Source organism: Athene noctua, chromosome 5 (assembly GCF_965140245.1).
Source record: "Athene noctua chromosome 5, bAthNoc1.hap1.1, whole genome shotgun sequence".
In the NCBI taxonomy this organism is placed as follows: domain Eukaryota; kingdom Metazoa; phylum Chordata; class Aves; order Strigiformes; family Strigidae; genus Athene; species Athene noctua.
In genome coordinates, this window is record NC_134041.1 from 66939425 (window position 1) to 66965946 (window position 26522).

General features: G+C 44.8%; 1 protein-coding gene across 2 annotated transcripts in view; it reads left to right on the forward strand.

Annotated features, from left to right (window-relative positions):
• Positions 1-12859: 12859 nt before the first annotated feature.
• PPP2R2D (protein phosphatase 2 regulatory subunit Bdelta) overlaps positions 12860-26522 on the forward strand; it is a 29655-nt gene continuing 15992 nt past the window's right edge. The window contains exons 1-2 of one of the 2 annotated variants that reach the window (XM_074907982.1): positions 12860-13006; positions 13306-13392. In XM_074907982.1, coding sequence (XP_074764083.1) covers positions 13000-13006; positions 13306-13392 — 94 coding nt within the window. In that variant the 5' untranslated portion in view covers positions 12860-12999. The remainder of the gene's footprint in view (positions 13007-13305; positions 13393-26522) is intronic. The other variant, XM_074907984.1, reaches the window with a different exon arrangement.

The following is a 26522-nucleotide window of genomic DNA, read 5'->3' on the forward strand; positions in this document are numbered from 1 at the left end:
AGCTACTGCCTCTGCAGTTAAAACGTCCTGTTTCCACACCATCCACAAACCACCTCAAAGTCTAAGGAATGTGTTTACTTACTCCTAACTGTTTATTTATAACTGTGGGGAAATTAAAGCTGCCATCCTCCAGACCTTGGTCGAAACCCACGCTGTCTCAGACAGTCCCCCTGTCCCTGGGATGCCCACCTGGGTGCTGGGTGGCCCCCGGGGGCCCATCCTGGCCTCGCACCCAGCCCTAGGGCAGAGCAAACACCGTCCCACCACCCGCGGAGAGACGTGTCATGAGCCAGGAACTCGTCGGAACGCAAAGCATTTATTCCATCCCTTTCCATTATGTTAAACCAACTAAGGGCCAGTAGAGCACCCAAAAACCTTGAGCCTGGCAGAGGAGTGGCAAAGAATCAACTACAGCAGGTGGAATTCCCTGTTGCAGTGGTAACGGTAAGACAGCAGAGAGCACTACTGCACACAGAAAAACAGTACCGAGACCTGGAGAGTACTTAAACTGGAAAGTAGATAAGCAGACGAGCAACCAAAACCACTTGTTTCTTGTACACAAGACAGAGCTAATGGCATGCAACAGTTTAGCACCAAACAGTATCAATTATGCCACACTAAAAAAAAAAAAAAAAAAAAAATTTGCAACATTAACAGGTAGTACTTTAGGAAAACAATGTATATTTGAATATCTGATAGCCTAAGGGCTAAACTTCCCACAGGAACTTTATTTAGTGTTTAGAATTACCCTAACGTTTAGTTCCGGAGAAGACAGGGGGAGCTGCTTGTGTGCAGGAAGCTTTGCTTTACCGAATGTCCCAACGCTGCCAAGGGAAGCCAAGAGATCCCAGCCAACTGGTCAAAGCCAGGAACGTGGGTATTAAAAATAAAGCACAGCACTTTTTTAAACACTGCATGAGTTTTAAATTTGCTGGATGGATAATAGCATATTTGTATGAGTTTTTAACTGCAGTCCACTAACTAGTTCAAAATAAATCAAAACGCAATCCTTATAATTTCAATCAATATTTAAAACTATATGGCCACAGCTGTAGATAATACCTTGTGCTAGCTCTCCAAGCCACGGTGGCTAGCCAGATTTCCCTTATCGGTGTAAACACAGAACCTGTGAACGACACATCATTCCCACTGATAATGTTCTTGCTGCTGTGTAGTGAAAGATAAGACTCGAGAACACGCCGTCCATAATTTCTTTAGCCTAAACAGTATTAAATTGATACAAACTACCCAAACAATGCTCCGAATGAGGAGGAATCTATTAGCGTTACATCCTAATTCCCAGCAGCCAGCTTCATTTTCTGTCTGATTGCACAGAAGTGTCAAGACGCAGCATCTATCCATGATACTGTCAGTTTGCAGTGGTTTGAACAGAGCAGTTTGAACAGAGTTACCACAGCCTAAATCCTCGCGCCGAGGACAAACATGAATCTCCGTAGCGCAGTAACTGAAAGAGCCCGGGAGAAAGCGCAGTGCCCGCAGCAGAATGGCTAAGGGATACGGGCAAGGTCATGACGCTGAGCAGACAGGCAGCACCTCCAGATCAGCTCAGCCCGCAACAACCAACAGCAGTATCCGCCACCACACCACCTCCTCCTCCCCGCCCGACGGCCACCCCGCTCGTTTCAGGGATTTGCCTAATTCCGAACATCCTGGTGCGCCCGGACTTCCGCCGCTGTCCCCCAGACACCTCTTGGGCTACCTCAAACTGCTGATGAACTAAGAGGTATTTTGTTGCCCAGCTCTGCCACCTCCACATCCCAGCACACTTCTGCTGACGCTTAACACGGGCCTGGAGAGGAACAGAGATAGAGATAGAGACAGAAGATACAACCACCTCCGCCAAAGCCATTCCCAGACACCAACCTCATCCAGTTGTTCAGAAGCAACAAGCTTTCAACAGCCAAAGGTGGGAGACGGCAGCTTTTTCAACCCCATCAGTTTGCCTCTCTGGCAGGAACAGGAATTGATTTTGGTTTCACAGGCAGGAGAACTGGCGCTCTACAAACCCAGCTTGCTGCCATGACTGTTTCTGCAAGCCATCCATGCAAGCCCCTTCTGCCCTAGGCCAGCATCTATTCTGAAATGCATCATGTGGGTTCCTACGTCAAAGTAAGTTTCCTCTCTCTGAGTTTTAAGCAGCTCAACTTCCTATAAAAAAAAGCCTGCCATAAGGAGGCCTTGGTGTAGTGGCTTCTTAGCAAGCCCCACTCTCCCCACGGCTCCCCACATCTTTCGAATCACTAGGGAACAACTGTGCTTTGATTAGGTGAAAACCACCTTCTCTTTCAGTGTCTGGGTACCTCAAACCTGATGCTGAATTTAGGGTAGGGACCTACTACTTGCGCCAGACACATAATCCAGAGGTTCATACAGGATGGAGAAAAAGCAAAGACCAACTCCAAACAAAACTGGATTGACAGACATCACTCAGCAGCATTGCTCAGGGCAGTGCTTTCAACCTCTCAACGGAAAGATGCTTTTCCATGACCTTACAATTGAGAAGCCTGTTTCTGATGTGCTGAATGCAGGAGAACCTGTGAAGGGGCTCATGCGCTTTTATCAGAGCATGCACCAAGAGTCAATGTCAGCAGCAGAACGGCGACTTGTTCTGAACAAACCTGCAGTTGGACGGGGGACCACCAAGGGGAAGGCTCCAATAGCCCAGACGTGACAAGAGGAGAGTTTTGACAAAAATATGAGCATGAGGATAAAGAAGAAAGGTTAAACCTTGGAAATGCTGTACAAAACGCAGTCAAGTTTAAAAGCATTAACCATATGTATACTGCACCACTGGAACAAGCTGAATGTCCAGCTAAAATTGTCCATCTGGGTGACAGCAAAAGCAAACCAGCACAGACAGATGACCCTGTACCCAGTGACTCCTATCCCAGCAAACCTCCCTGAAGGCATCATCCCAGGTAACCAACCAGTGCTTGCAAGACAACAAAACAACAACCTTCATACTTTTTTTTTTTTTTTATGGCTATGCCTTTGTTGGTAGCTTTTATGACACTGGAATGTAAATGAGTTGATGCAAAAGGCTTCTCTTTGGAATTCTGACTAAAAAAAACAGTTTAAAAGCAGAGACAACTCGCACTATGAATACATGTATTCTTGTATGACTAGGATATTCCATTTCAGTCAGTAATCCTCAATGGGGAAGTGGCTATAAACACTTTATAAGCTTGTGGTAAGAATACGGGGTAGTTCAAGTAATTGAAACAAATATTTAGCAAATGTCTGTGTTCGTCAAACTGTTGTTTGCCCTGGCTCCCTTCCCAGCACGAGCCCGTATTTAACAGCTCGTGCAGTTCTGCTGAGGACACAGCTACACCTTCACCCCACGCTGGAGGACAGGAGCTAGCAGCCCTTTCTTCAGGTGACCAGTTTGAGCAGAAGCATTTAGCCAGTAACACCAGTAGCCAATGCCTAACAGTATCTACTGTGGTGACAGCTCTCCGATCTGGCTGAGCTGTGATATTGCATGTTCTGGCAGGTGAACATTTAAGGGCTCTGTTGCACAGCTGAGGACTTGTGAGGGGCTGCTGGTCTCTGGAGCCAGGGAGCTGCTATTCCTTCCCTGATGCCTGGCCTGGCACGTGCCTGTTGCACGGGGACATGGCTACGATACCCTGGGGATACACTCACGGCTGTCTGGTGGCTGTTAGAGCCCAGGACACCTTAAAGGCTCATGAGACTATTTCCTGCAAGATTTTACAAGTCAAACTGTAACTATCGTAAGCAGTAACATTCCTTTTCTCTTTTTTGGGGTCTCTAGGAGACCTGCAACACGTGTGTGATGTTCACAGCAAATCAGTGCATCACTGGCACATGTATCTTGAACAACAGGGGCTTTGGAGGGTCACACCGGTGCACGTAGAGGCAGCCCGAGCCTCCCTGGCATCAGTGGAGAGCGTGGAAAACTCCCGCTGGGGTGGGGGCAGCAGGCTTGCCCACTGTTTTCCACGGGCTGGAGCACAAAAGGACGCTTAACGCAACAGCTCTTGGCACCCCCCTGTGCGCTGTCACTCACAGCCTGCCTTTGCAGCAGGAACACCCTTGTCTCAACTCACATTCCTGAAGTGGCACCGCGGTGCAATAAAACTACCCAAAATACTCGTCTATTTTCATCGGCTTGGAATTTACAGGAGTAACACCATTAATTCTGGAAGGTGCACAGGACAGACAGATTAAAGATATAAGAATTTTACAATCCTTTAAAATTTCACCGTATTGAGCCTGTAGTAAAACACATATTCAGTTACCAATATCCACTGCCATCTCAAGTACTCTCCTCGAGTCTTCCAACCAGACCTAGCTCTAGCATATGGTGGTGCTACTTATTTCAACACTGAATTTTCTTCATTATTTCACTATAGCTTAAACACTCAATCACTGTCACTATCAAACACTATCACTACATTTTTAATTTGTACTGAAAAGTCAACCAGTTTAAGAGGATGATAGGTCTGGAAGGCAACCAAACAGCATCACCCTGTTGGAAAAACAGCAGGCAGTATACTTGTCTGGCTGTGAAAAGGTTTCAACACTTAATTTAGTCCCACCTCTCTTAAAAAACCCACATTGTTTATACGTTTCCCCTAACACTTTTCCCGAACCAAAGCCTCACGAGCAGAGCACGCCAAGGGTCTATTATAGCACTGTTGCTAGAACATGCACTTCCTGCAGCAGCTAACAATGAATGTACAAGGGCCTGTTAATCTTGTTTATTTTTAAGTCATGAATTTGGTCTTTTAACCCTCCTGAAATCCTACACTGCAATCAGCATAGTAAGAAGGGGAAAAAAAAAATAGTCTGCATTCAAGCCTTCGATAACTCAAAATTGAAAAGCTGCATCAAGAAAAAAAATGCTATTTCCTACACTGACGTGTATCACCACACACAGGTGCTTTAAGTGCTTCTCTTGGCAGCCTGCTCCACTGTTCAAATAAATAGGTGTGTTCCTGAGTGTTTACAGTAAAATTCAAACAGTTTCTTTTCCAAGAGAGGTGTTTCTTCTTCTTTTCATCCCCCCTTAAGCATCCACACCAGTTTTATGGAGGAAGAAACACTTCAGAGTTGAGTAAGCCCTATACCATGCTTAATTGGCCCTTCTGTTAAAATGTGGGTGATGACTGACTTCCTAAAGTCAAAGGAGTGGAATATCTGCAGCCACACCTAGCTAAAGCACTGACTCACACCTCGCCTGTGACAGGTTTATAACTTTTCTTCTCCAGTGTAGAATGCACAAGTTGCAATTAAAATCTGGGTGAGGCTGGACAAACCCAAAAATGTTTGGAATTATTCTGAAGTTTTAATTGAAGTTGCAGAGCAGAGCAGCTGCAGCTGGGTGGGAATGAGACTTTAACATTTAGCAAAGTGTCACAGAACAGAAATCTTGCTCTCACAGATATGACTAATTCACTTCTGCGTCTGACATCCGTCTTCTCCAACTTGTGAAATCAAGACAATTTCTACTTTAATCCGGGAGAAGCAGAGAGATGAGCAATTCCATTCAAACCAAATAACACAAGTTCCCTTCAAAGGTAACTCTGAAATTAATATTTTGGCAAGACGTTCACAGTCCATCAGCTGCATAGGTCTTAAATTAGCACAAAGGGCCATCTCTGGATGGACAGCACATCACAGAGAAGTGACACCCGCTGTCCCCAGAGTCTGTCTAGATAAGAGACCACCATGTGTTCGGGGAAGCTGGCCGCTAACCACTAGTAGAAAACAAAATCAGGAAACACAGCAAGCAGCAAAACAGAGATTTCTTTCTTTTTCATTACACCAACAAGATCGCAAACATTTGGCTCCCATTTTACACTAAAAGACTGCAATGACACCCCCGGCTCCGTTTGACAGCTACCCCAGTTGGAAAGGAAGGGCCAGCACCTCTGCAATGCCGAGCGTCTGGAACCGCGATGGGCAAGGGGAGAAACAGCAGGGCCTGGCTCCGGGCAGGACAGAGCAAAGAACCACTTATGTCACAGGAAATAGTAATCTTAAAGTCAGCCGAGATGAACCGAATTTGAAACAAACCAGAATTCCTATCTTTTGTGCAAATAAACCACACAACCCCCAGCAGTGCTGAGTAACAAGGAAAGCTGTGCATGGGAAGGGCACGCTGGGGAGGTCTTTTAAGGACCTTACCTGACAGTGGGGAAAGTACCCCCGGGAAATGAGGCTCAGGGGCTGCTGGCACTTTTCTACTTTGATGGAAGAAAACTGGAATGCAGAAGGAGATTTACATCTGCACAGAATGTACTGTCTGAACTCATCTGGTGGAGAAGGACCTGGGGGTGTTGGTTGACAGCCGGCTCAATGTGAGCTGGTGGTGTGCCCAGGTGGCCAAGGCAGCCAACAGCATCCCGGCTTGTGTCAGGAACAGTGTGGCCAGCAGGGACAGGGAAGGGACGTCCCCCTGCTCTTGTCACTGGTGAAGCTGCACTTCCAATAATGGTTTCAGTTTTGTGCCTCTCACTGAGGGGCTGGAGCATGGCCAGAGAAGGGCAACGGAGCTGGGGCAGGGTCTGGAGCACAGGTCTGCTGGGGAGCGGCTGGGGGAACTGGGGGGGTTCAGTCTGGAGCAGAGGAGGCTGAGGGGAGACCTCCTGGCCCTCTGCAACTCCCTGCCAGGAGGGGGCAGAGAGCGGGGCGTCGGTCTCTTCTCCCAAGTAACAAGCGATAGGATGAGAGGAAATGGCCTCAAGTTGCACCAGGGGAGGTTTAGATAGAATAATCGGGAAAAATTTCTTCACAGAAGGGTTCTCAAGCCCTGGAACAGGCTGTCCAGGGCAGTGGTTGAGTCCCCATCCCTGGAGGTGTTTAACAGACGTGTAGATGTGACACTTAGGGACGTGGTTTAGTGGTGGCCTTGGCAGTATGAGGTTAACGGTTGGACTCAATGATCTTAAAGGTCTTTTGCAACCTCAATGATTCCATGGTTCTATCTTAGAACTACAAACTCAAGGTGGCTCTGATCAAAGCGACTGCAACCTCATTACATTCAAACTGAGCACATCCATAGCCACACTTCTCTTCCTTAACATTATTTGGATGAGCCAAATCAATCAGAAGAAAGGGCACAAACCAATGCAAAACCACACGGAATTGTTGTTAAGAATATTTTGCTAAATGTCCAACGATCCAGCACTGAGGAAGGAACCCACCTTCAAGGAGAACTGAAAGCAACTACCACCCATTGCCATCAACCACATTGCTTCTGTGGGCAGGAGACAGGAAGGAGGATCTTGAGGAAGGACTTCATTTTTGAGAAAGAAGCTGAAAATACAGCTTCTATGATAATGTTCTCTGAAGGGCCCCAGTAACCTGTACTGGAGTGATCGGGGCAACAGGCAGTTTTGATACCTTCTGACTGTGGTACCTGGAGGAACTGAGTCGTTCAGCTTCCAGAGCAGGGTTTCAGCCGCCTGGGCATAATCGGAGACTGCAGAATGAAGACAATCAACAGAAGGCTTCAGTGCAGGCGGAGAAACATGCCAAAAGAGAGACTAGGGCATGCTGGTGGCAGCGTAGTGCTACAGCAAACACAGAATAAAATTAAATAAAGAAGCCAACTACCAACCATGAGTCCATGTGGACTGAAATTACAAGCCAAAACACAAAGGCTATTGCGTTGATCAAAATTACTGCCTGTCTGCCAGCATGGCAAAGCTGACTGCAGTATGCTAAAGGGTACCCGGGGGGAGAAAAGGGCAGGAAAGGTAAAGTCACTCATAATTTTCCCAGTCTACACAGACTGGGCCGTAAAGGCCAAACTAGAAGGAAATCTCCATACTTAATCTTAGCTACTACCAACTACTGTTTTATGGCACAGCGAGTTACTGCACAAAACGAGATGTAAGCCCTGGCTCGGTCCCGACTAAAATGCAAAAACCATTTTCAAATCCACACCAGTGCAATTTAGTAGAACACTCTTGTGGCTCCTCAACCAGGCATAAGAAGCAACTGCTCCCAAGATCCTCTCCAAGTAGCAGTGTTTTTGACATTACTAGAAAAGTATTTTATATAGAAGTGTTCACAGAGTGCTGAGGAGCTGCCTGAAGTTTTTGTTTAGCCCAAGATCTTTCCTTACAATGTCAGAGAGCAATTACCGGATCACAGTACGAAAAACACATTAGAACAGACATTTTCTTCAGTCAGGAGGTGATTCAGCTATCAAAGAGTTTCTTTTGTTTCTATTTTGGGGGAAAAAAATCACTGCTTTCAGATGTCTAAAGCTGACGTTCCCAAGGTATATTCATCATGACTGTCAGCTGCAGTGAAGGTTTCTGCGGTTCTTCCCTTCTCCTCACATTCCTTCCTCTCTAAACAACCACGTGAAGTGCCTGACAATACTACTGGAAGGTAAGCAGGACAAGAAATCGTGACTAATTAGGGTACACTTTGCCCTCGCAGCTGTAAACAGAGATATGCCATCATCCCTTCCGTCACCTCACACAGGAGCTATCCATAACTCACAAATGAAAGGTGCAGCAGCCAAGCCAGCGCCAGGAAAAAAGGTTGTGCTGCTTCTTCCTGGAAGGGCTGCGCTGGCCGGGGCCAGGGCTCAGCTCGGGCCGGGCTGGCAGTCCCGGCACACGGGGGCTCAGCTCGGGCCGGGCTGGCAGTCCCGGCCGCACGCCTCACCGGGATTTCTGCACGGGACACACAGGCCGGTGGCAGCGAGGAAGGCGACGGTGCTGCCCGGCAGCCGGGCGTTTGGGCGGGCAGGAAGCCGAGAGGAAAAACTGAACCGCAAGTTTGAGGACATTAGGCTGGGCTTGCTTCACTGAGGGGATGGATGCAAGGAGGCTTTGGTGCAGAAAAGGAGAGAGTCTAAAAGACAATATAGCAGAGAGAGCAGGGTGTGCAGGTCACGGCTTTGGAACAGGTCTGAGAGCAGGCATCCACCTACCAGGGGGCTGGGGGCAAAGACAACGAGGGCAGCAAACTGCCACAGTTAAACACAGCCCAGCCCAGGCTTAAGGACCGACATCCAGAGCATGTTTATACACCATATTGATAAGCACAGTGTAAAAAAATACAGGTAAGATGGCCAAATACAGGGCTAGTAAGGTACCCTACCAACTTCTAAACCATAGATTTTCTCTGAAGTTTGGAAGACTGACAAAAATTCCATGGGAAAAAAAATCTGTTGCTTTTCTCACCTAAGAATAATCAGATGGTTTTATGTCAATTAGCATGCGATATGTATCTATTAGTGAAATCAGATTCCGTATGCCAACCAGTTATGATAAACGCTCTTTCTGTGGCTTGCACTGTGCTTTTTGAAAACAGACTTTCAGCGTGCTTTGTTTTCAAAGCAATGGCAGTGAAAGACCGCCACCAAACCACCAGCAGAGTTCAGGGCTTTGTTTAATCATAAACAGATAATGGGAAATATGATGAGAAACAACTGCTGATGAGTTGGCAACAACATTTCACACTGCATATGTCAGGGGGCACGAAGCAGCTGGCTGGTCAAGATGCTATTTTGAGAGGACGTTTGGAAACATCACTGTCAGTAGCTTTTTTTGCAAAGTGTGGCAAGAGCAAAGCGTCACTGTCTTCCAAACACAACTTCTAAATACATGTCACTAAACCATTAAAGTGGAAAGAGCCACCGCAAACACTCCGTGCTTTAATTCTGGGAACTACATGCAAGTATGATACCCATCCCCATCCCACTGCTGGTGCAACAGCCTGTGCCCCCGGCTCCCCTCCACACGCAGCGCTGGGCAGGGGAAAGCTCCCCAGCAATCCGATCCAAGCAACCAACACAAGCTCCCAGGTAGAAGCAAGTGAGCGGAGTAATATTTTAAGAAAGTCTCATCCAAGTGTCAGACAACTGTAAACAGGTTTAGGAACTGCAAAACACCCAACAGATCACAGCAGGCTGAACCTTCTTCTATCAGCACATTCTTTTGAATTTGAGTTCCAAACTTTAGAAAGCTTGTAAAAACTAAATAGTTCCTTCATTTTAATTAGCCTTTTCTTTGAATATAACCAATGAGAACAGGTGCATTCTGCAAATGAATTTAACTTTGATAAAAAAGCACTTCACAAAATAGAACACTTTAAAAAAGATCTTGCTCATAAAATCACATACATTAGAAAAATGAAAATGCATGCACCCCTGTCAAGAGATTAACTTAATTATTAGCTATTTTAACTTGTCTTCACATTAGCAGGATATCCTCAAAATGATTTACCTGTGTCAAGATTTGAACTCTCTCTCAGATTATATATACTCATTAATTTACATGAGTTTATGGCATACAAAGGCATCTGGTTCACTCCAGATGCACACATTAGTGCCCAAAGAATGGAAAAAAGCCAAAAACACACACACAGAAGTACTAAGGTAAGAATTAACTGAGTGTATATCATAGACTCCCAACTACTTCAGTTGGGAGTGACCCCAGAGGGCATCTAGCCCTAAGCCCTGCTTAAAGCAGGGTCACTTAAAAGGTGGATCAGGCTGCTCACAGCCGTGGCCAGTCAAGTCAAGACCATCCCCAAGGTCCGGGACTTGTCCTCGCTCCGGGCCCCAGCTCCAGTGTCAGACCACCCTCCTCTGAAGAGCTCTTTCTGTATATCTAACCCGAGTTTCCCCTGCTGCAGCTTGCATGGACTCAGTTTCCACTGATTTTTTATTTAACTTTTAAATGAATGTTTCTTGTTAAAAGATTCCTAGAAGCTCAGGTCACAGACCTGATTCATGACTAGTAGCTGTCATTAAGCAGACTCGGGCCAACAGTGTGACATAAAACCTCCCCTCTCGGATAAGTAACAGAACAAAGGCAGTGCTTACTTCAAGCTGAAACAAGATTTCAAGGCACAAGGCCTAGTCTGCACCTGAGCTATAGCTATTCTGCTCACAGCACGCTTAATTTTTTTTTTATTTAAACGTTTTCTCAATAATACAAAGCAATAAAAAAAGTTCAAAAATAAAAACTTCAAGACCGAGTTCCTTTAAAAAGAAAACTAATACTGTTTGGATTTCTGTGAAATACTCTTCATTTTTCAATACACAAGTTTCAGGTATCCATAAAATTATAACACAGGTATAACATTGATTTTATATATGGATATAGCTGGCTAACCGCTATGGGCTGAATGTGCACGTCAATCAAAAAATAAATCAGACAACTTTCAACAGACAAGTAGGAGTTTTGCTAAGTACAGAACTTGCTCCACAAGTTCTCTCTGAAGAACAGAGACTGGGTAATAAATAAAATGCAACTAATACCCACTTGCCTGAAAAGATTACCTTCCTATACCTACAAGGGAAACACATCCAAAAGACTAAGCTGAGACTAATTTCATTTAAATTCATAAATACATAACACACTGCATAAGGATACCTACAAAGGAGACGCATCCAAAAGACTAAGCTGAGAATAATTACATCTAAATTCTTAAATACATAATACACTGCATAAAGCATAAACATCACAAATCAAGTAACAAATTCATAAACGGGCACAGGCAGCATACTAAGAAATTAAAGAAAACGTACGTCATGCATTTCTGTATCTAAGGTATCGGGAAGAGGCTGAAGAGCAGAAGTCGTGTCCGAGAAGAACCTTACTGAACTCGAGTCCTTCTGCAGAGCCATCCCGGGGCTTCTACAGGTGAACTTCAGCTCCATAGGAGAGGAAGACTCAGTGCAGAGCACTTCATTTAGTGTCCTTCACCACTAACACGGCTCTTACTCCCTAAGGAAGAGGATCTACTTTGTCATTTGCATTCAGGGAGAGTAACCGGGTCCCTGTTCAGCAAGGCCTTTGCTGGTATTTCCTACGGCCACCACGGCTTAGGAAACGTGCCCAGCACCGCCGAGGTGACAGCACAGACCCGTTACCCTTCCAAGCGCCTCCCTAGAAACAATAAGGGCTTTCACGCTCACGTTAAACCACCTTCTAAGTGACTTACAGGTCAAAAATATACCGACGCAGGAATTTTGGAAAAACACAACATGAATTTTGCTTTCTTTCCGTTCTTTAGGATTTAGGGGCAAAAGCTGCATGTTCACAGCCTTCAGTATCTATGTCGATTTAGAAAAAAAAAAATAGGCACAATCAGCGCTAAAGAGGCCGAAACTAAAGGCAGCATGGGGGACACTCGCAGCTTACAAGGCGGGAGGTGCATCCCCGCACCCTTCCCGGCAGGGACGGTACCGAGCCGCTGCGGCCGGGAGGCCCCGGGTGCCCGGTGCCACCGCCCCGAGGCGGCACCACCCGCGTCCCCTGGCGCCATCGCGGCTCGGGGACAGACCCCGCGCGGCCGGCACCAAGCGGCCTCTCCCCCGCACCCCTCCGCTCCCCCAGAGCCGCCCCGACCCTCCGTGATTTCCCGGGAGGCCGGGCCGGGCCCGCTCCCCCCGGCTCTGGCGCTCAGGGCACCGAGCAGGAAGCGCGTTCGGTGTCTCGGCAGCACCGCAGTTACACACGGGGGCGGGCGGGGGGTAGGAGCCAAGGGACATAAACCAGAAAGCGTCTCAACGCCGTTGTCCCACAGCCGTGCCCAGGCGGGAGCGAGGCCGCTGCGGCAGCCCCGGCCCGCCGCGGCCCTCCGCCGGTTGTAGCGGGGAGGCCGGACCCTCGCTCGCCGCCCGGCGAGCGCCTCCGCGGCGCGGCCCTCCTCCTCCTCCCTCTCCTCCTCCTCTTCCTCCCCCGCCTCCCCTGCGAGCGCCGAGCCGCCCGCCCCGCCGGCAGGGCCTTCCCCGGCCCGCGGCCGCCGCCGCTCCCCCCGCCCGGCCCGGCCCCGCCGCCCGCGCGCGCCCCGTCCCTGAGGGGAGCCGGGGCCATGACGTCACCGGATCAGGCCGACCGGCAATGGGCGCCATTTTGAAACCCCGAAACCTCCCGCGGCGGCAGCTCCGTGCGGCGGCGGCGGCTGCGACCCGCTCCCGGCCGGCGCCTCCCCCCGCGGCCGCCCGCCCCCGCCCCACCGGCACCGCGCGACATGGCAGGTGAGGCCGCGCCGGCCGGCCCCGCCGCTCGGCCGCCGGGCTGAGGGCAGCGCGGGCGCGGCAAGGCCGGGCCGCCCCGCGCCGCTCCGGGCGGCGGGAGGCAGCGCCCCGGGGACGGGACCGGGGGAGCGGGGCCGCCCCGCGGGGCACCGGGCCGCGGCTGGGGCCGAGGCGGGGCGGCCTGGGCCGGGCCGGGCCGTGCGGCGGCGGAGCGGGCCCGCGGTGGGGCAGGGGCCGGGCGCGGGGTCGGCGGGGCGCCGCTGCCCTCCCGCCCCTCACCGCCCCTCTTCCCTCCGCAGGGGTGGCAGGAGGCGGCGGCGGCAGCAACGACTTCCAGTGGTGCTTCTCGCAGGTGAAGGGGGCGATCGACGAGGACGTGGCGGAAGGTAAGGGGAGGGCCGCGCCGCGCCGCTCTGCCGCGCCGGTGCCTGCCGGAGGCTCCCGTCCCCTGGCAGCCGCTCCGCCGGAGCCACGGCCACCACCACCCTTTTTTTTTTTTTTTTTTTTTTCCCCTCCTCTCTCAACATCTGTGTCACGCCCGCGCTGAAGGAGCCGCGGCTGGGAACGGCTGAGCTGCAGCATCTCCCCAGTCCCTGCCCGAGGCTCGGAGGATGGGGTGTGTGTTGCAATGACTAAGCTAGCGCCTGGGCTTCCAGGGCGACGTGCTTGAATTTTTTCTTTTGATTTCGGGAAAGCATAATTATTTTGGGAGAGAAGACACGGTGGCTTCCTCCTGTTCTTTAATTCTAATCACCGGGGACAAAAAGTAATGACAGTGATAAAACCCAGGGAGAAAGAAAAAAAAAAAATAAAACACCACACAAATGGAGTCTGTCAGGCTTGTCAAGTTTCACTCTGACGCAAAGAGAGCAACAGAGAGAGCGTGCAGGTCTGTCATTTGTGCTTAATTTAAAAAGTAGATTTTAAAGGCTTCCAGCAGCTGTGAAGAGATTTTATTCCTACTTGTTAACATTTTGGGAGCTATAAATAGGGATGTGGAAGTACAGAAAAGGGGCACACCTTAGCATTTTTCTGAAACCCAAGCACAGCACGCTTTGGAGTGAGTAGAAAATAAGAAATGTTTTAACTGGAAAAAGCGTTTCTCTGCTATGTAGAAACGATGTGAAGTTTTGCTCGACTTTGATGAGAGAAGGTTCCTTTTTTCTTAAGTTTTCCGTGTTCAAACTGTTCAGGCTGACAACAGCATTTAGAAAAGAGACCATGAAGTCTGTGTGAAGCATAATTCTGTACTGTTTATTTGATTTTTTTTTCTGTATTAACTGAAATGGCTGTATTTATTAAGTGAAATAACTTGCAGTAGTGCCAGTGTGTGGCCGTCTTGGGGTTTGGATCTTTTTTTTACTGCATGAAGTAAATATTTTTTCTTACTGTCTACTACAGGGGAACTATGCTGACAGTGTTTTCATTTTCATGCCACTTGTTTGGCATTCCATTGAAAATAATAGATATGGGAGGAATAGACTTGAAAACTGCTCAACAAGCTAGTACTCAGACTCAGTTGTTTTCTTCCTTTTTTCCCCCAAATATATTTTGCAACTTGTGCTGTTATGAAGTTCCCAGAATTCTCATGGAAATATATTTAAGTAGCTTCTATGAGTTTCCCAAATGGTGCTTTTTTCTTAGGCTCTATCACCTCTGTGACTGCAAGTCAGTTCTCCATGTTGCAAAGAAGATACTTCTGTGAGCACTTTACTTCCAGTCAATTGCTGAGCGACGTGAATTTGCGTGGAGCTGGAAAGCTTCTGGGTTTTGAACCACCAATATGTCCTAACCCCAGTTAATTATTTAAGTGTGTAACAGGACTGTTCAAAGAGGAACTTACATTACTGATGAGGCACGTCACCGAGGCAGAGCTCTTTGGCTAGAGAGGGGTGAGCTCTCTGGTTTGAGTAACTAGGGAGTAGGAAGGGGAAATAGCAATGATAATGCTCAACACTTATACTCTGGATTTTTCCCGAATGTACCTTATTAATGTGACTTTTCCTGGAGTGGGGACTTCAGATTGTGCATGATGCTACTATGTATCAGGAATTTAATTTTCTTCACAGGGCAATTAACATAAGTAGTCATTCAGCACCTGGTTTTGCAGAACTGGTACTAGAGTTTCTTTTTCCTACTGGAATACAAGAACTACTTACAGTTTTTGTGAGTCATTGTCTTTATTGTTTATACTGTTTTTATTCTGGTTTGCGAGCTTCCTCACCACCCCCATTAGTTTTTTGCCTTGAAATTGGAATTAAATAAAGAAGATCTACAATTTATTTGCTAATAATTGCCTGAATTTGATTCAGCACTATGCAATAAGGGTGCAATTACTTTGCTAGATTTTTGGCCCCAGTTATGAAAATATTTGCTCGTTACCATTTTTTAAAACATCTTTTACCACACTGTACATCTATACCTTGAAATAGGCCTTGCTGCAATATTACCTAAAACCACTGAATTTAATGTACTTTTTTGTGATAGCGAAAGCTTGCTATTTCTGTAATTTTTTTTTTTCTCTTTTCTGTTTTGTGAAAAATAAGCTCTATGGAGGAAGTCTGAAAATGACAACATAAAGTAGCTGTCAAACTACTAAATGCAGACTTTTTTGCTAAATGTTCTTACAGGCAGTTCATTCAGCAGTTGAAATTACAAAGCCTGAGAGCCAGGTGATTTAACCAAAAGGCCACTTTTCTTTTTGAAGTGCAATTCTAGAATGCATTTTCTATTCAGTAGTTGTTTCTCACGTGTATTGCTTTAACAAAAATGTTAACCTGGCTTTGACAAATCACTGTAGCTAGATTTGCAAGTGCCATCTCCATTCCCAGGATTTTTTCTAAATAGATCATTAATATAGAAAATCGCTTTGTCTCCTCTTTCTTTGCTGTGTATTCACTTTCTTCAGTGAGTAATCACTGAAATCTGTACAATGCTCTATTTAAATAAATAGAAGAGCAGTGTTTATGTGACCAATCTGGCCGTTCAAAAAAGATCAGGAAAATATACCAGTTACTGAAATACATAGTTTTCTAAAGCAGAAAATTTTAACTGGACTCAAGGAAGAGGATTGGAGGATAAAACATATTGAGTGAAAGAATTTATATTGAATATGGCAACAAACTTAAATTACTTTTTTTTTTAAATTATGTTGTAATTTTGTTGTTGGTATAAAACCATGTGACTACAAAAACCATACTGATTGCCTGTGAAACTTGTTGTTCTTGGATTACCTTTTTTGGTGGAAATTGACTTTCTAAACACAAGGGGTTCAGGGTTCTTTTTAATAATGCTGAGGGAAACCTAATCAGTTTTGTGATTTCAGTGTTTGATTTGTTTTGACCATCCAGAAACGTTCTGCTTTGGGTTTTTTGGTCAAGCAAAATATAAAACAGTTTCTTAAATAATGTGCAGACGTGCCCAGATTAAATTCCCTTGGGCCAGGTGTTCTGCATATAATCCACTTCTGGATATAATATATATTAATATAATAATATATATAATATAGGATAGGAGATAATAATTCTGGCAGAATATATTAGAGAGAGAGAGAGCAACCTTCCTCAGCGACTTGTGCTAGTGACAAGTTCAAGTCCTGGGAAGACTGTCGGATCCTGGTCAGAATGTGAACCTGTATGCTGTGGAGATCAGGGGGGTCCGCTGCTGACGCTGGGATTTCTTTGGGTTTCTCAAAGCAGCCAGTATGGGGTTTGGGATTGTGATGAGCTCTTCCTTCTTTAAATGCTGTTCTAATCTGGCACTGGCTAGAGGTATCTCCCCGTTTCAGATGTAAGTGGTGTGAGGGTATAGTTACTCAAATGAAACGGGTACTGCTTTCCTCCTGGAGCTTCATCAGCTTAAGGCTTAACCTGGTTTAAGTGCTACATTTGAAATCTTTTTTGAAGCAGCTGAGTGTAAATGGTAGCCTTGCACATAAATGCTGGACATGATGCCCTTTTGTAAGAGGCAAGAGCTCCTTGGAAGCTCCTGTTGGTCAGCTTGAGGATGAATCTTGTAAGGTATCTCACATGGGCAAAACTTTTGTCCTTCAGAAAAAGTTGTCATTGATTTAGGGAATACTTGTCTGGTTGTATGGGATTTGCTGCTTGTTAAAAAATTTTGTATCTCTGGGGGTTTTTTTAGAATTCTCCACCTAGTAATTGGTGTTGACAGCACTGATAAACTAAGAAATACCTTGTTATCATCAGTTTAACAAATTGTTTACTTCTCCTTTTAAAGCTTGTTACAGTGCTAAGTCAGTCCACCTCAGAAGTTTGTCAGAATGCAGAAGACAAGTAGAAAAGAAAACCATGATCTAATAAAAATATATTGGAAAATATATATTCTGTAATTGTTCTAAAGTCTGGATGCAAGTGGTGTAAAAACACTCTTAGTGTTAAATTGTCTTTGCAAATCAGGGGTTTAAAAATGCTCTTGTGTTGTTCAGGAATTTGACAGGCCTATTCTCATTGTTTTTAAAGCAAATTCTGGCATGATTTCAGATTTAAAAAAAAAAATATTCCGAGAGGGACAGCTATTTGACATCTGGTTAAAATTGCATGGAAGAAATGCCAGAATCAGTTGCTATCTTCCAGATGATTGTTTTTCTGTAAGAATTGGAAACTGTTAGTAACAACTCCGCTATTAAGCCATATGGATTGTTTCCTTTCACCGTAAATAATTGGTTATCCCTGAAGGTGTCACCACTGGAGTGAGGCAGATGGTGGGATTTTAAGCTATGTTTTGTTGGGTTTTTTCCTTGAAAAACAGTGTTTTGCCATAAACAGGACTTCAAATGCCTGTTCTTTTACCCTCCCTAAAACATAATGCACTTCTCCCTGCTTTATGGCGCTACGTAGTTGTAGGATTTGCCTTGATCCTTTGGCAGGGCATCTCTGCTCCCCAAAGGACTGTTAAGAATAGTCTGAAGAGCCACCATTTCTTGCAGGCACCAAAGATTTTGAAAGTTTTCTTGATCTTCCCTGCTTTGTGTGTGTTGTATATGGTGTTCTGCATGATAATATCCACTCTGGGAAATGGTTTGGTGTTTTTTAAATGTGGGCAGAAATAATATTTTGCAGTTTTGACCTGAGCACGTAGTATATATTGGTTTCCTGTTGGAGGCAGTAGTCTTAGTGCTTTAAGTAGACCACTTCAATCACGGGTCTTCCTACAATCCATGGACCAAGAGTTTGTCTTCACCCTTTATTCCACAACACGCTATTACCTAAAAATGCTGTTCTCAGCCAGTAGTATTTAATAACGAGTCATCTTTTGAATTCCAGTTCTGTCAGACACAGAAAAAAACAGAGTGTTATGCCACTGGAAAGTAAATTGCACTATCTTACTGGATATAACAGATGAGTGACTCTGGAGACTGTTAAGACAAGGTGGTGTGTGAGAGAACTGCGATGTTAGTGAACTTTTGGGTCTTCCTCTCTCTCTCATAAGTGGTCGAGTATGACTCCTCACAGTGAGGAGGCCCAGATGTACAAGTGAATAGCTATGGGTTTTTTTAAAAAAAAGCTCCAGATGATCTTCAGGCTTCACAAAAATGGTCATGTCAGATGATGTCTTCTCAGTTTTCTGTGGAGAAGAGAATCTAGTCTGCCAGCTAACATGAATTTAAATCTGTAATTTTTATCATGGTATCACATTTTGTTTCTTTTTTCCTTGCCCTTGATGGGTTAATGAAACTGCAGGGGCAGGAGGAGTATGAATATAAGTACAGAAATGTTTAGCATTCTGAGAATTATCAAAAGGATATCACTCTTTTTTTGCAAAGGAAACTAGGAAATCTATGGCCTAGGTGGAGACAGGCAGTCAGAAGTGGTTCGTGAATGCCTTATTTCGCTGTCAAAGTTCACTTTTGCATCTAGCATCTTCTTCCTGACTCAGACACATAAAAGAAACTTAGGATAGTCTTGACAGAAAACTACAGAGCAGTAGCTTTATGGGTGTTGAGGGGAAAAAACCCTCAATACCAGTGAAAGATGGCAGGTGGAATATTAAACAACAGGTTAGAAAATCCTTTAAAAGACTGAGCAACCACTAGACTACAAGAGCAGACAAATTACTAGGTGTAGCTGGATGATACTTTGATTAAAACATGAAGCTGCAGGAATGCTTAGCTTACGAGTGAAGGATAAACAGCTTGGGTCGGCAGTATCAGTTGCAGGGTTGTAAGGTGGGAAGGCAGACTGAAGCATTTTGAGCAGTGGGAATACAGAAATTAGTCCAAGCCTTTACATCTGCGGTGTGGGTCTGTGAAGGGTGAGAGCCGCTGCCGTTTGTCTCTGCGGAAGGGTGGCTGTTACCTGTTCACCCAGGAAATCTCGGATACGGTTCCCGTGCGTGCTCGTTACCCCGCCCCTTGCTGAGTATTTTAACATCTAGTGGAGAAGCTTGATCAGAAATGGCAAAACCCACCTTATTTAAAGTAAAAAAAAAAAAGAAAAGGAAGATGTGAAAACTGTAACTGGATGAAAAATGGTGTTTACCCATCATGTTAAGACTTTTATTAACTTAATGAAAATACAATGAAAAGTATGACAGTGAACTGCTGAGAAAAACCAAACTGAGTAACAACCAATTAATTAAATATAATTCCAGTAGGAGAAAGATTGTTGGAATTACTATTCCAGAGGTTAAAAGAAAATAATACTGAGGCAATCCATTTGCAGACAGAATACTGGACTATGTCCTGAATATTATAAATAGACTCCGTAAGTTCTCATTGCTTGTAAGAAAAGGCACAGCAAGCCTTGGCAAGCGTGAAGGTAACGTTTATTTCTGTCTTCAAGTTCAGCTTTACTACGCTCTTTTCTTGCTGCTGCTTTACCCTTTCTTTGTACTAATACCTCTAGACAACTACATGCACTTTAAACTCAGTGGAGACGGTTGTTTTTTTAAATATAATTCAAAGGACTTCCAGCATCACATTACAGTCTGGTTACACTGGAAAGAAAATGCAAACCTACCTCAATGAGGGAATTGCACTAACTGTCTCTTACACGATGCAGACTCCTAGGTGTGTTAAATCACCTGAGCAGGTGTTTGGTTCGGGGGGTTTGGGCCAGCCCTTGGAACAGGTCGTAGGAACTCTTGGACACCTCGGTGAGCCCCGGGGGCTTTGGCTCCAGGCGGGACCTGGCAGCCATTCTGAGAGAAACACTCATTTGTCGTTTGCCACGGGCTGACTTCGACCAGCCTCTGCTGCTCCTGGGGCTGTGCCGTGCCGGCCAAGGCGCCGCGCCGCTGCGGAACCGCCTCACGTGCCCCGTTCCTGCCCTCGGCTGACCTCAGATCCGTTCCAGGATTAAAATTAGCTCAAAAAGCAGAGTTACTTTGGATGGAGTTAAACTGTACCAGGTATTTAAATGCAATTCAAGTCATTTTGCAAGTTATTGGAGTATTAGGGCATAAAAAATTGTTAGACCTGATGGATACTGTAGGTTGGCAGAGTGCTTAGCAGCGTAAGCTGGAAGAAATTTGATCTGAGCAAAACTGTACCACCTTTGGTTTGTTTTCCTGTCTTCCAATACATCTCACTTCTGTGTTAACTCTTCCAATGAATCATAAAAGTGGAAATCTAAAAATTGAGTGTATGAAGTGGCATATTCTAAAAAAGAGGTGGTTTTGTGCAACTTCTATGAGTATGTATGTTGTCAAGTGATTATTGATAGCTTTAAAGTGCAGCTCACGTTTCAGTACAGTTCTGAAATAGAAATCTGATTTCTGTCAACTGTTAATTAAGAAACAGTATTTTAGGAAATCTTTTAGGAGCAATACCAATCTTAGTCCATCCTCACTGCAGAGTAACACCAGTCTTTCATGGGCTGTTCTGGCAGTCGTAGTGGGAAAAATCCTCCTTCACCTGGAAGCAAATCGGTGAAAGGTACAGAAAGGAGAGAGGAGGGAGAGGTTGAAGGCTGGCAGCCAGTGCTGAAGTCAGAAACCCGCAGTAACTGCGGTTCTGCTCCTGCTCGCCTGCCCGGACACGTAGCGGCTGAGGCTGGGAGCACAGAGCCTGCCAGCGGAGCTCTGCTCCCCCCTGGTGTGACGGCTGTAGCCATCCAGGTTGAAGAACTGTCAGACTTTACACTAACTGCTTCCCCTCTCCCCGCCCCAGAAGCCTTTTAATGCAGGTAGACACCACTGGTGATGTCTGGGGAGCGTTCTCTTCCAATTACTCTCAGTTAAGTGACAAGCAGTTCTGCGTCCCCCTGTGTCTGTAGCTTGTTAAGCTCAAACACGATTTTTTTTCTTAAAAACGTTTTTTGTATTATTTACTGTTCAGCAGGTCTTAGCCTCTAGATTTCTTCATTCTCTCTGATAATCTGTTCCCTCTAACAGGTCACTTATCTTTTTTCTTTCGCTAATCTTACTTTTACATTTACATTTCTTTATTTGGCTCTGAGCCGTGCTCACTCTGAGGCGATGCTTCCTTGCCGCTCTCTGTGCAGGCCCCGACCACGTTTTTCACCAGTCGTACCTGGGGGTAGCGCGTTGTCACTGTTCGTCCTGCTGTCACGTCTTGCAGTTCAGCACCGCGTGCCGGGGAGATCCCAACTTCTGATTTGCAGGCTGATTTAGGAGCACATAACCTGCACTTACCCCCTTGGATGCTCTGCTTCATTCCCGTCAACTGGAGGAGACCATGCAACGTCTTCCACAGCTTTCTGCAGCTGCAGAATGAAAGGCTCTGTAGAGTAGCTCCATGTGGCGGGGGGAAAGGTGTGTCACCTTTGATCTTGATTACAGGCACAGAAACGTTCTTTCTATGTTTAGTTTCCCCTGGCAATCTCCCTTACAGTTTATGCCAGCCGTCTGGCTTTGGTCCAGACCCAGTCTTTGCCTCTCAAAGCGTGAGCCTCTTCAGAGAGTTTCACAGTACTCAAAGCAGTTTGTCCTTTGGATCTCTAGGGCAGACCATGGAAAAGGTGCTGTGTATGAAAAATATTTTTCAAGGGGAGGGACAGGAGATGGGATTGCTAACACACATTTTGTTATCAGTCTGTGTGCTCAATGTGGTGTGTTGTCCATTACATATTTGGAAAATTTTAAGGTAGAATCCCATAGAAGTAGCCTAGATCCCCTAGAGCAGTCCCCTTTTTAGACCATGTTTGAAAACTGACAGTTCGACTTCCTTCTTCATTAAATGTTAGAGGATTGTTGGCTTTTGACAAAAGTCTCTGAATGGCTTCAAAAAATGAGTGAGAACTTGATGCTGCTTGTGTCTAGTTAGTGCTAAGCATGAACTTAGAGTTAGCAGGTTCATTGATCTGCTGGGTAAGCCATGAAGGAACTATGTTTTTCCAGGTTTTGGATTTTAACCGAAGTAGCAATGTGCAGCCAGCTCAGAGAGGAAAAGTTCACGGTAGCTAATTTTAGGCATATAGTTTAGCTGTTCTGAATCTCTTCGCGTTCTCCATTACCTAAACAGAGAGCCCAGACGTGGAGATCGGTGTCAGTTAGAAATACCTAGTATGAATCCTTTGTGGGATTAAATTAGTTTGCAGGTCTAAGCTTGCTGTCATCTCAAAATCCAAACAAATGTTGGTCTCTGTCATCCCGTCCCCCTTTGCCTCCCGGTGTAACTAGCCCAGGAGGCTTTGGAGATTGGAGAACTTTAACAGAATTATGACAAGTTTTGTGATACAGGGAGGTTAATATTCAGCAATGATGGTAAAAGGCTTAGAGCACTTACAATGAATTTTGAAACATCCATCCAGGCTTACAGGGCAGTCTCCTGAGTCACTGAGAGTGTTTCCCACTGCGTTGTTATTATAGAGATGGGGATTCGTAGCCTTCTGATGTGTTGGGAGGGTGTTTACTACCCATGGAAGTGCTTAGTGATTTTAGATGTGGGGATTCTGCAGAATCATAGTTCAGTTGCCAGCAATGCTTTTAATATAGTAGCTTTGAAAACAGGTAGGAGTTTACTACTCTGTATGTAGACTGTAACTAAGAACTCCTTTCCAAAAGTGAGGCTAAACATTAATTTTTCATGTCTGGAAAGAAATATTGCCAGACTAATATCTTACTGTAAAGCCCCAGGTGTTGCTACTCTCCATGGTTCACAGGAGGAAAGTTTACCTGGCTATTTCCAGGAGAGAGTCCTAGCCACACTGGAACAAAACTGGAGGGACAAACCTCTCTGTTTCTGGAAAATCATAATCACCAAGGTTGTGTGTGAGAAGAGTGCATTGGGATGCTGTACATGAGCAAGTATCAGGATAGTTTGTCTTTCCTCACCCCCATTCCATTGTGAGTTATTTTGCTCATATGGAGAAAAGGCTGAAATATTCTGCGGGGAAGTAAGACTGGTGCTTGTACACATAAGAAAGAGATATGACATATAATAAAAAAGCTTTAAAAATTCCAAAGTTAATGCGATGATGAAGAACCTGCAAAGGCTTGCTTTGTTTTTTTCCTAAAAGTTTTAAGCTGCCTTGAAGTAAAGAGTGAATGTAAATGGATGAAGTATGTTGAGCAGAACATGGAGTGATGGTTTGGAATGAATTTTGTGGTTTACCTCTACTCTTGTAATTTCTTTTCTATTTTACCTGCTTTGAGATAGCATAGTGCTGAGGATACTGGGTGGAATTACTTTGGGGATTGATAGGTTCAATTAAAGATGCCTGTAGGGAAAACTGGTTTTAATTCATCCTTTTATATATTAAAAAAAAGTTGATTCATCAGATTCCAAATTTCTTAACTGAGAAAATACTTGAAAAAAGTTTCTAATACTTTTGTCCTGATGTCCCCCTCCCTGCTTACCTGTTTCCATATAGCATGTTGTCAACAGATGTTGGCAACGTGCAATTTCAGTGCTGACTGAAAATTTCAAGGTGCTTTTTCCAGCTGGTAGTCCATGAGGAAAGAGAAGCATTCTCCACTCATGCATGTTGTTTACCATCTCCCTGTGCATTTTATTTTAAACTATAGAATTTGGCTAGTGTCTGTTTTATGTTAAGGACTGTGGAAACATGGTGAAGGAACCCAACATGATGTTTGGCTAGATGGCACTGCTAGGAAATAATAGTTGTGTCAGACAACTGGTGTTGACTTCACGTGCATGTTAAAGCAAAAATGGTGCAGAGTGTATTTTGAGCAAATGATTCAATAAAAGCTTTGATAGTGTGCATGAGAGAAGTTAATATCTTTTTCCCTTTTTGAAACTAAATGGAAATGTGGGGTTTGTGATTTTTGTTTGAAATAATTGTGTCTGTTAAGGAGTCACTTCTGGGATGTTTACTGGTGTCTCAAAGGGTAAAAATGATCCATGGTCGAATGGCTTGCAGATTTTTGTGGTAGTAGAATATTAGTTTTGCTACTGATAAACCTTTGTAACTTGAGGGCTCCTTAATGTTTGAGTAGAGTACTGAAAATGTCATAGAATTACTCTATCAGGTCACCGATTGCTTACCTCATGGTTTGGGGTTTTTTTACCCTTAGCTTACTGATTTCCCATAGTGTCTCAAAATTCCCCAGAGTTTTTTCCTGTGTATAATTGAGTGATAATGGGATGTAGGAATTTTGTTATTCTAGCACTATTGTCAGTCTTGGAGTAGAATTTCATTAAGATTCCATCTCCAGCGAGTTCACTAGCTTTTGCATTTTAGTTCAAAATTCTTTGCTTGTGTCTTGACATTTGGTATTTGTAACTATAAAATTTCCTAGCCAGCCAGCCATTTGTAATGGCTTATAATTTATATATTCACACAATTTAGGCATGCATTGGGCACAAAACAAACATCTAATTGTGAAAATAATTAGCATGGATCAGTATTAAAGCCCAACAGCCATATTGGCCACATATGCAGAGATTTCTTTTTGTGACATTGAATCTCAATTCTCAAACATCTTGTTTTCCCCATGATTGTCAGGCAGGAGGAATAAGCTGCCTTTAAAACATTTTCACGATTACCAAATACATATACAGATTGTTACAAAAGGGCCTTGTTTAGGTTTGGGGTTTTTTTCTTAAGAAAGAAAAAAGTTCCAAAATAACAAAAAGCTTTACGTGGACCAGTTCATCCACTTCTGGGTGTGTAATAATTCTTTGCCTGTCTGAGGACCCAGGCAAGGTCTGAGACATTACATCAGAGGAAGGTGGCAAGCTTTGGAAGAGCGAAGCAGCGTATCAGCATTGCAGGCTGACAATTTTTTTCTTATCTATCATAGAAAGTGTATTTTAGAAATGGTTAAAATGACAAACAAGGTACCCTGTACATTCCTTTGACTTGCCTGGGGTAAAACATCTGAACAAGATTCATTGGTGAGCTAGAAACTAGTCTCTTCATAACCATCTAAATTGTTTGTCCATCGTCTCTTGGCCCCCTTTATTTCTAGTACAGGAAGGACAGGTGTTAGTATTGATAACCTGGTTTTAGTGTATCAGTAATTTGAGTTTTCCTTAACCTTGCAAAGAGGAACAGGGACCCCATTCACATGCAAGCTGACAGATCTTGTGTCAGTGTTTAAACTTGGGCATTTTGCTCCTTGTTTTAACACCGAGGTTCGGTGAAATGTTATTGCTGTGCTCATGTGCAGGTCTAGATTTGACAAAGTGGATCTTTATGCTAAGTGGAAATATGTAGCTTGTCTAATTATATGTTTGGATTGAACACATTGTACCACTCTATAGTCTTAAGGTTTTTATTTATGTGTATGTGTGTATAAAAATACATATTTAAGGATGTGTGTGTGTACGTGTATGTATATATTAAGATTTTATCAGTGTTGTGCTACTAGAAGCTCATAATCCTAAGGCAATTTCTAAAGTAAGAGATCACTTAGTACTAGCGAAACCTTCATACCATCTGCTCTTTTCTGTAGGTAACTACTTAATTGCTGTAAATTCATTTTAGCAGTTTAGAGAAGGGAAGGATTTGGGGTTGGTTTTGTGTTTTCAGTACTCTCTGCATAGCCTGTTACAGAGGCAAATGGCCACATACCAGAAATTGGCTGCAAAATGTGGAGTTGGTGCAGAGAGAACAGGGGGATCAGTTTCTGTTCTGACAGCGTGCCTGGTGAGAAGCCTCGTGAAAATGGCTTGGGAGGGGGTCAGCGCTGAAGGGTCAGCTTTGCCAGGAGCTCCGTGGCTGCTGACTTGGGAACTTGGAGGTGGTGGTCGCCGCGGTGGGCGGCAGGGTGCCTGCTGAGGAGCCCGTGAACGGGGCGGGAGGCGAGCTAGAAACGAGCCATGTGGGTAATTTTTAAAAGTGGGTCAGCTGAGGAGAGGTTGGTGTTTTCAGTAGGGAGTATGTGCAGCACGGGTGTGGGGTTTGTTCCAGTGGTTTGGGTCTGTTGAGGGTTTGGGATTAGCCACCATCCTGTTCTTTACTAAAATGAAATCTTTCCATAACCGTTTAAAGAAAGGGGAATGTAAAAATAGACGTGTCCAGAAGCAGGTTAGTAACATAATTTTGAAGGCTGGGATAAATCTGTACACAGATCTTTTTTAATAATTTTTTTAATCAAAGAAGGTAAATCATGATCTTTATACACT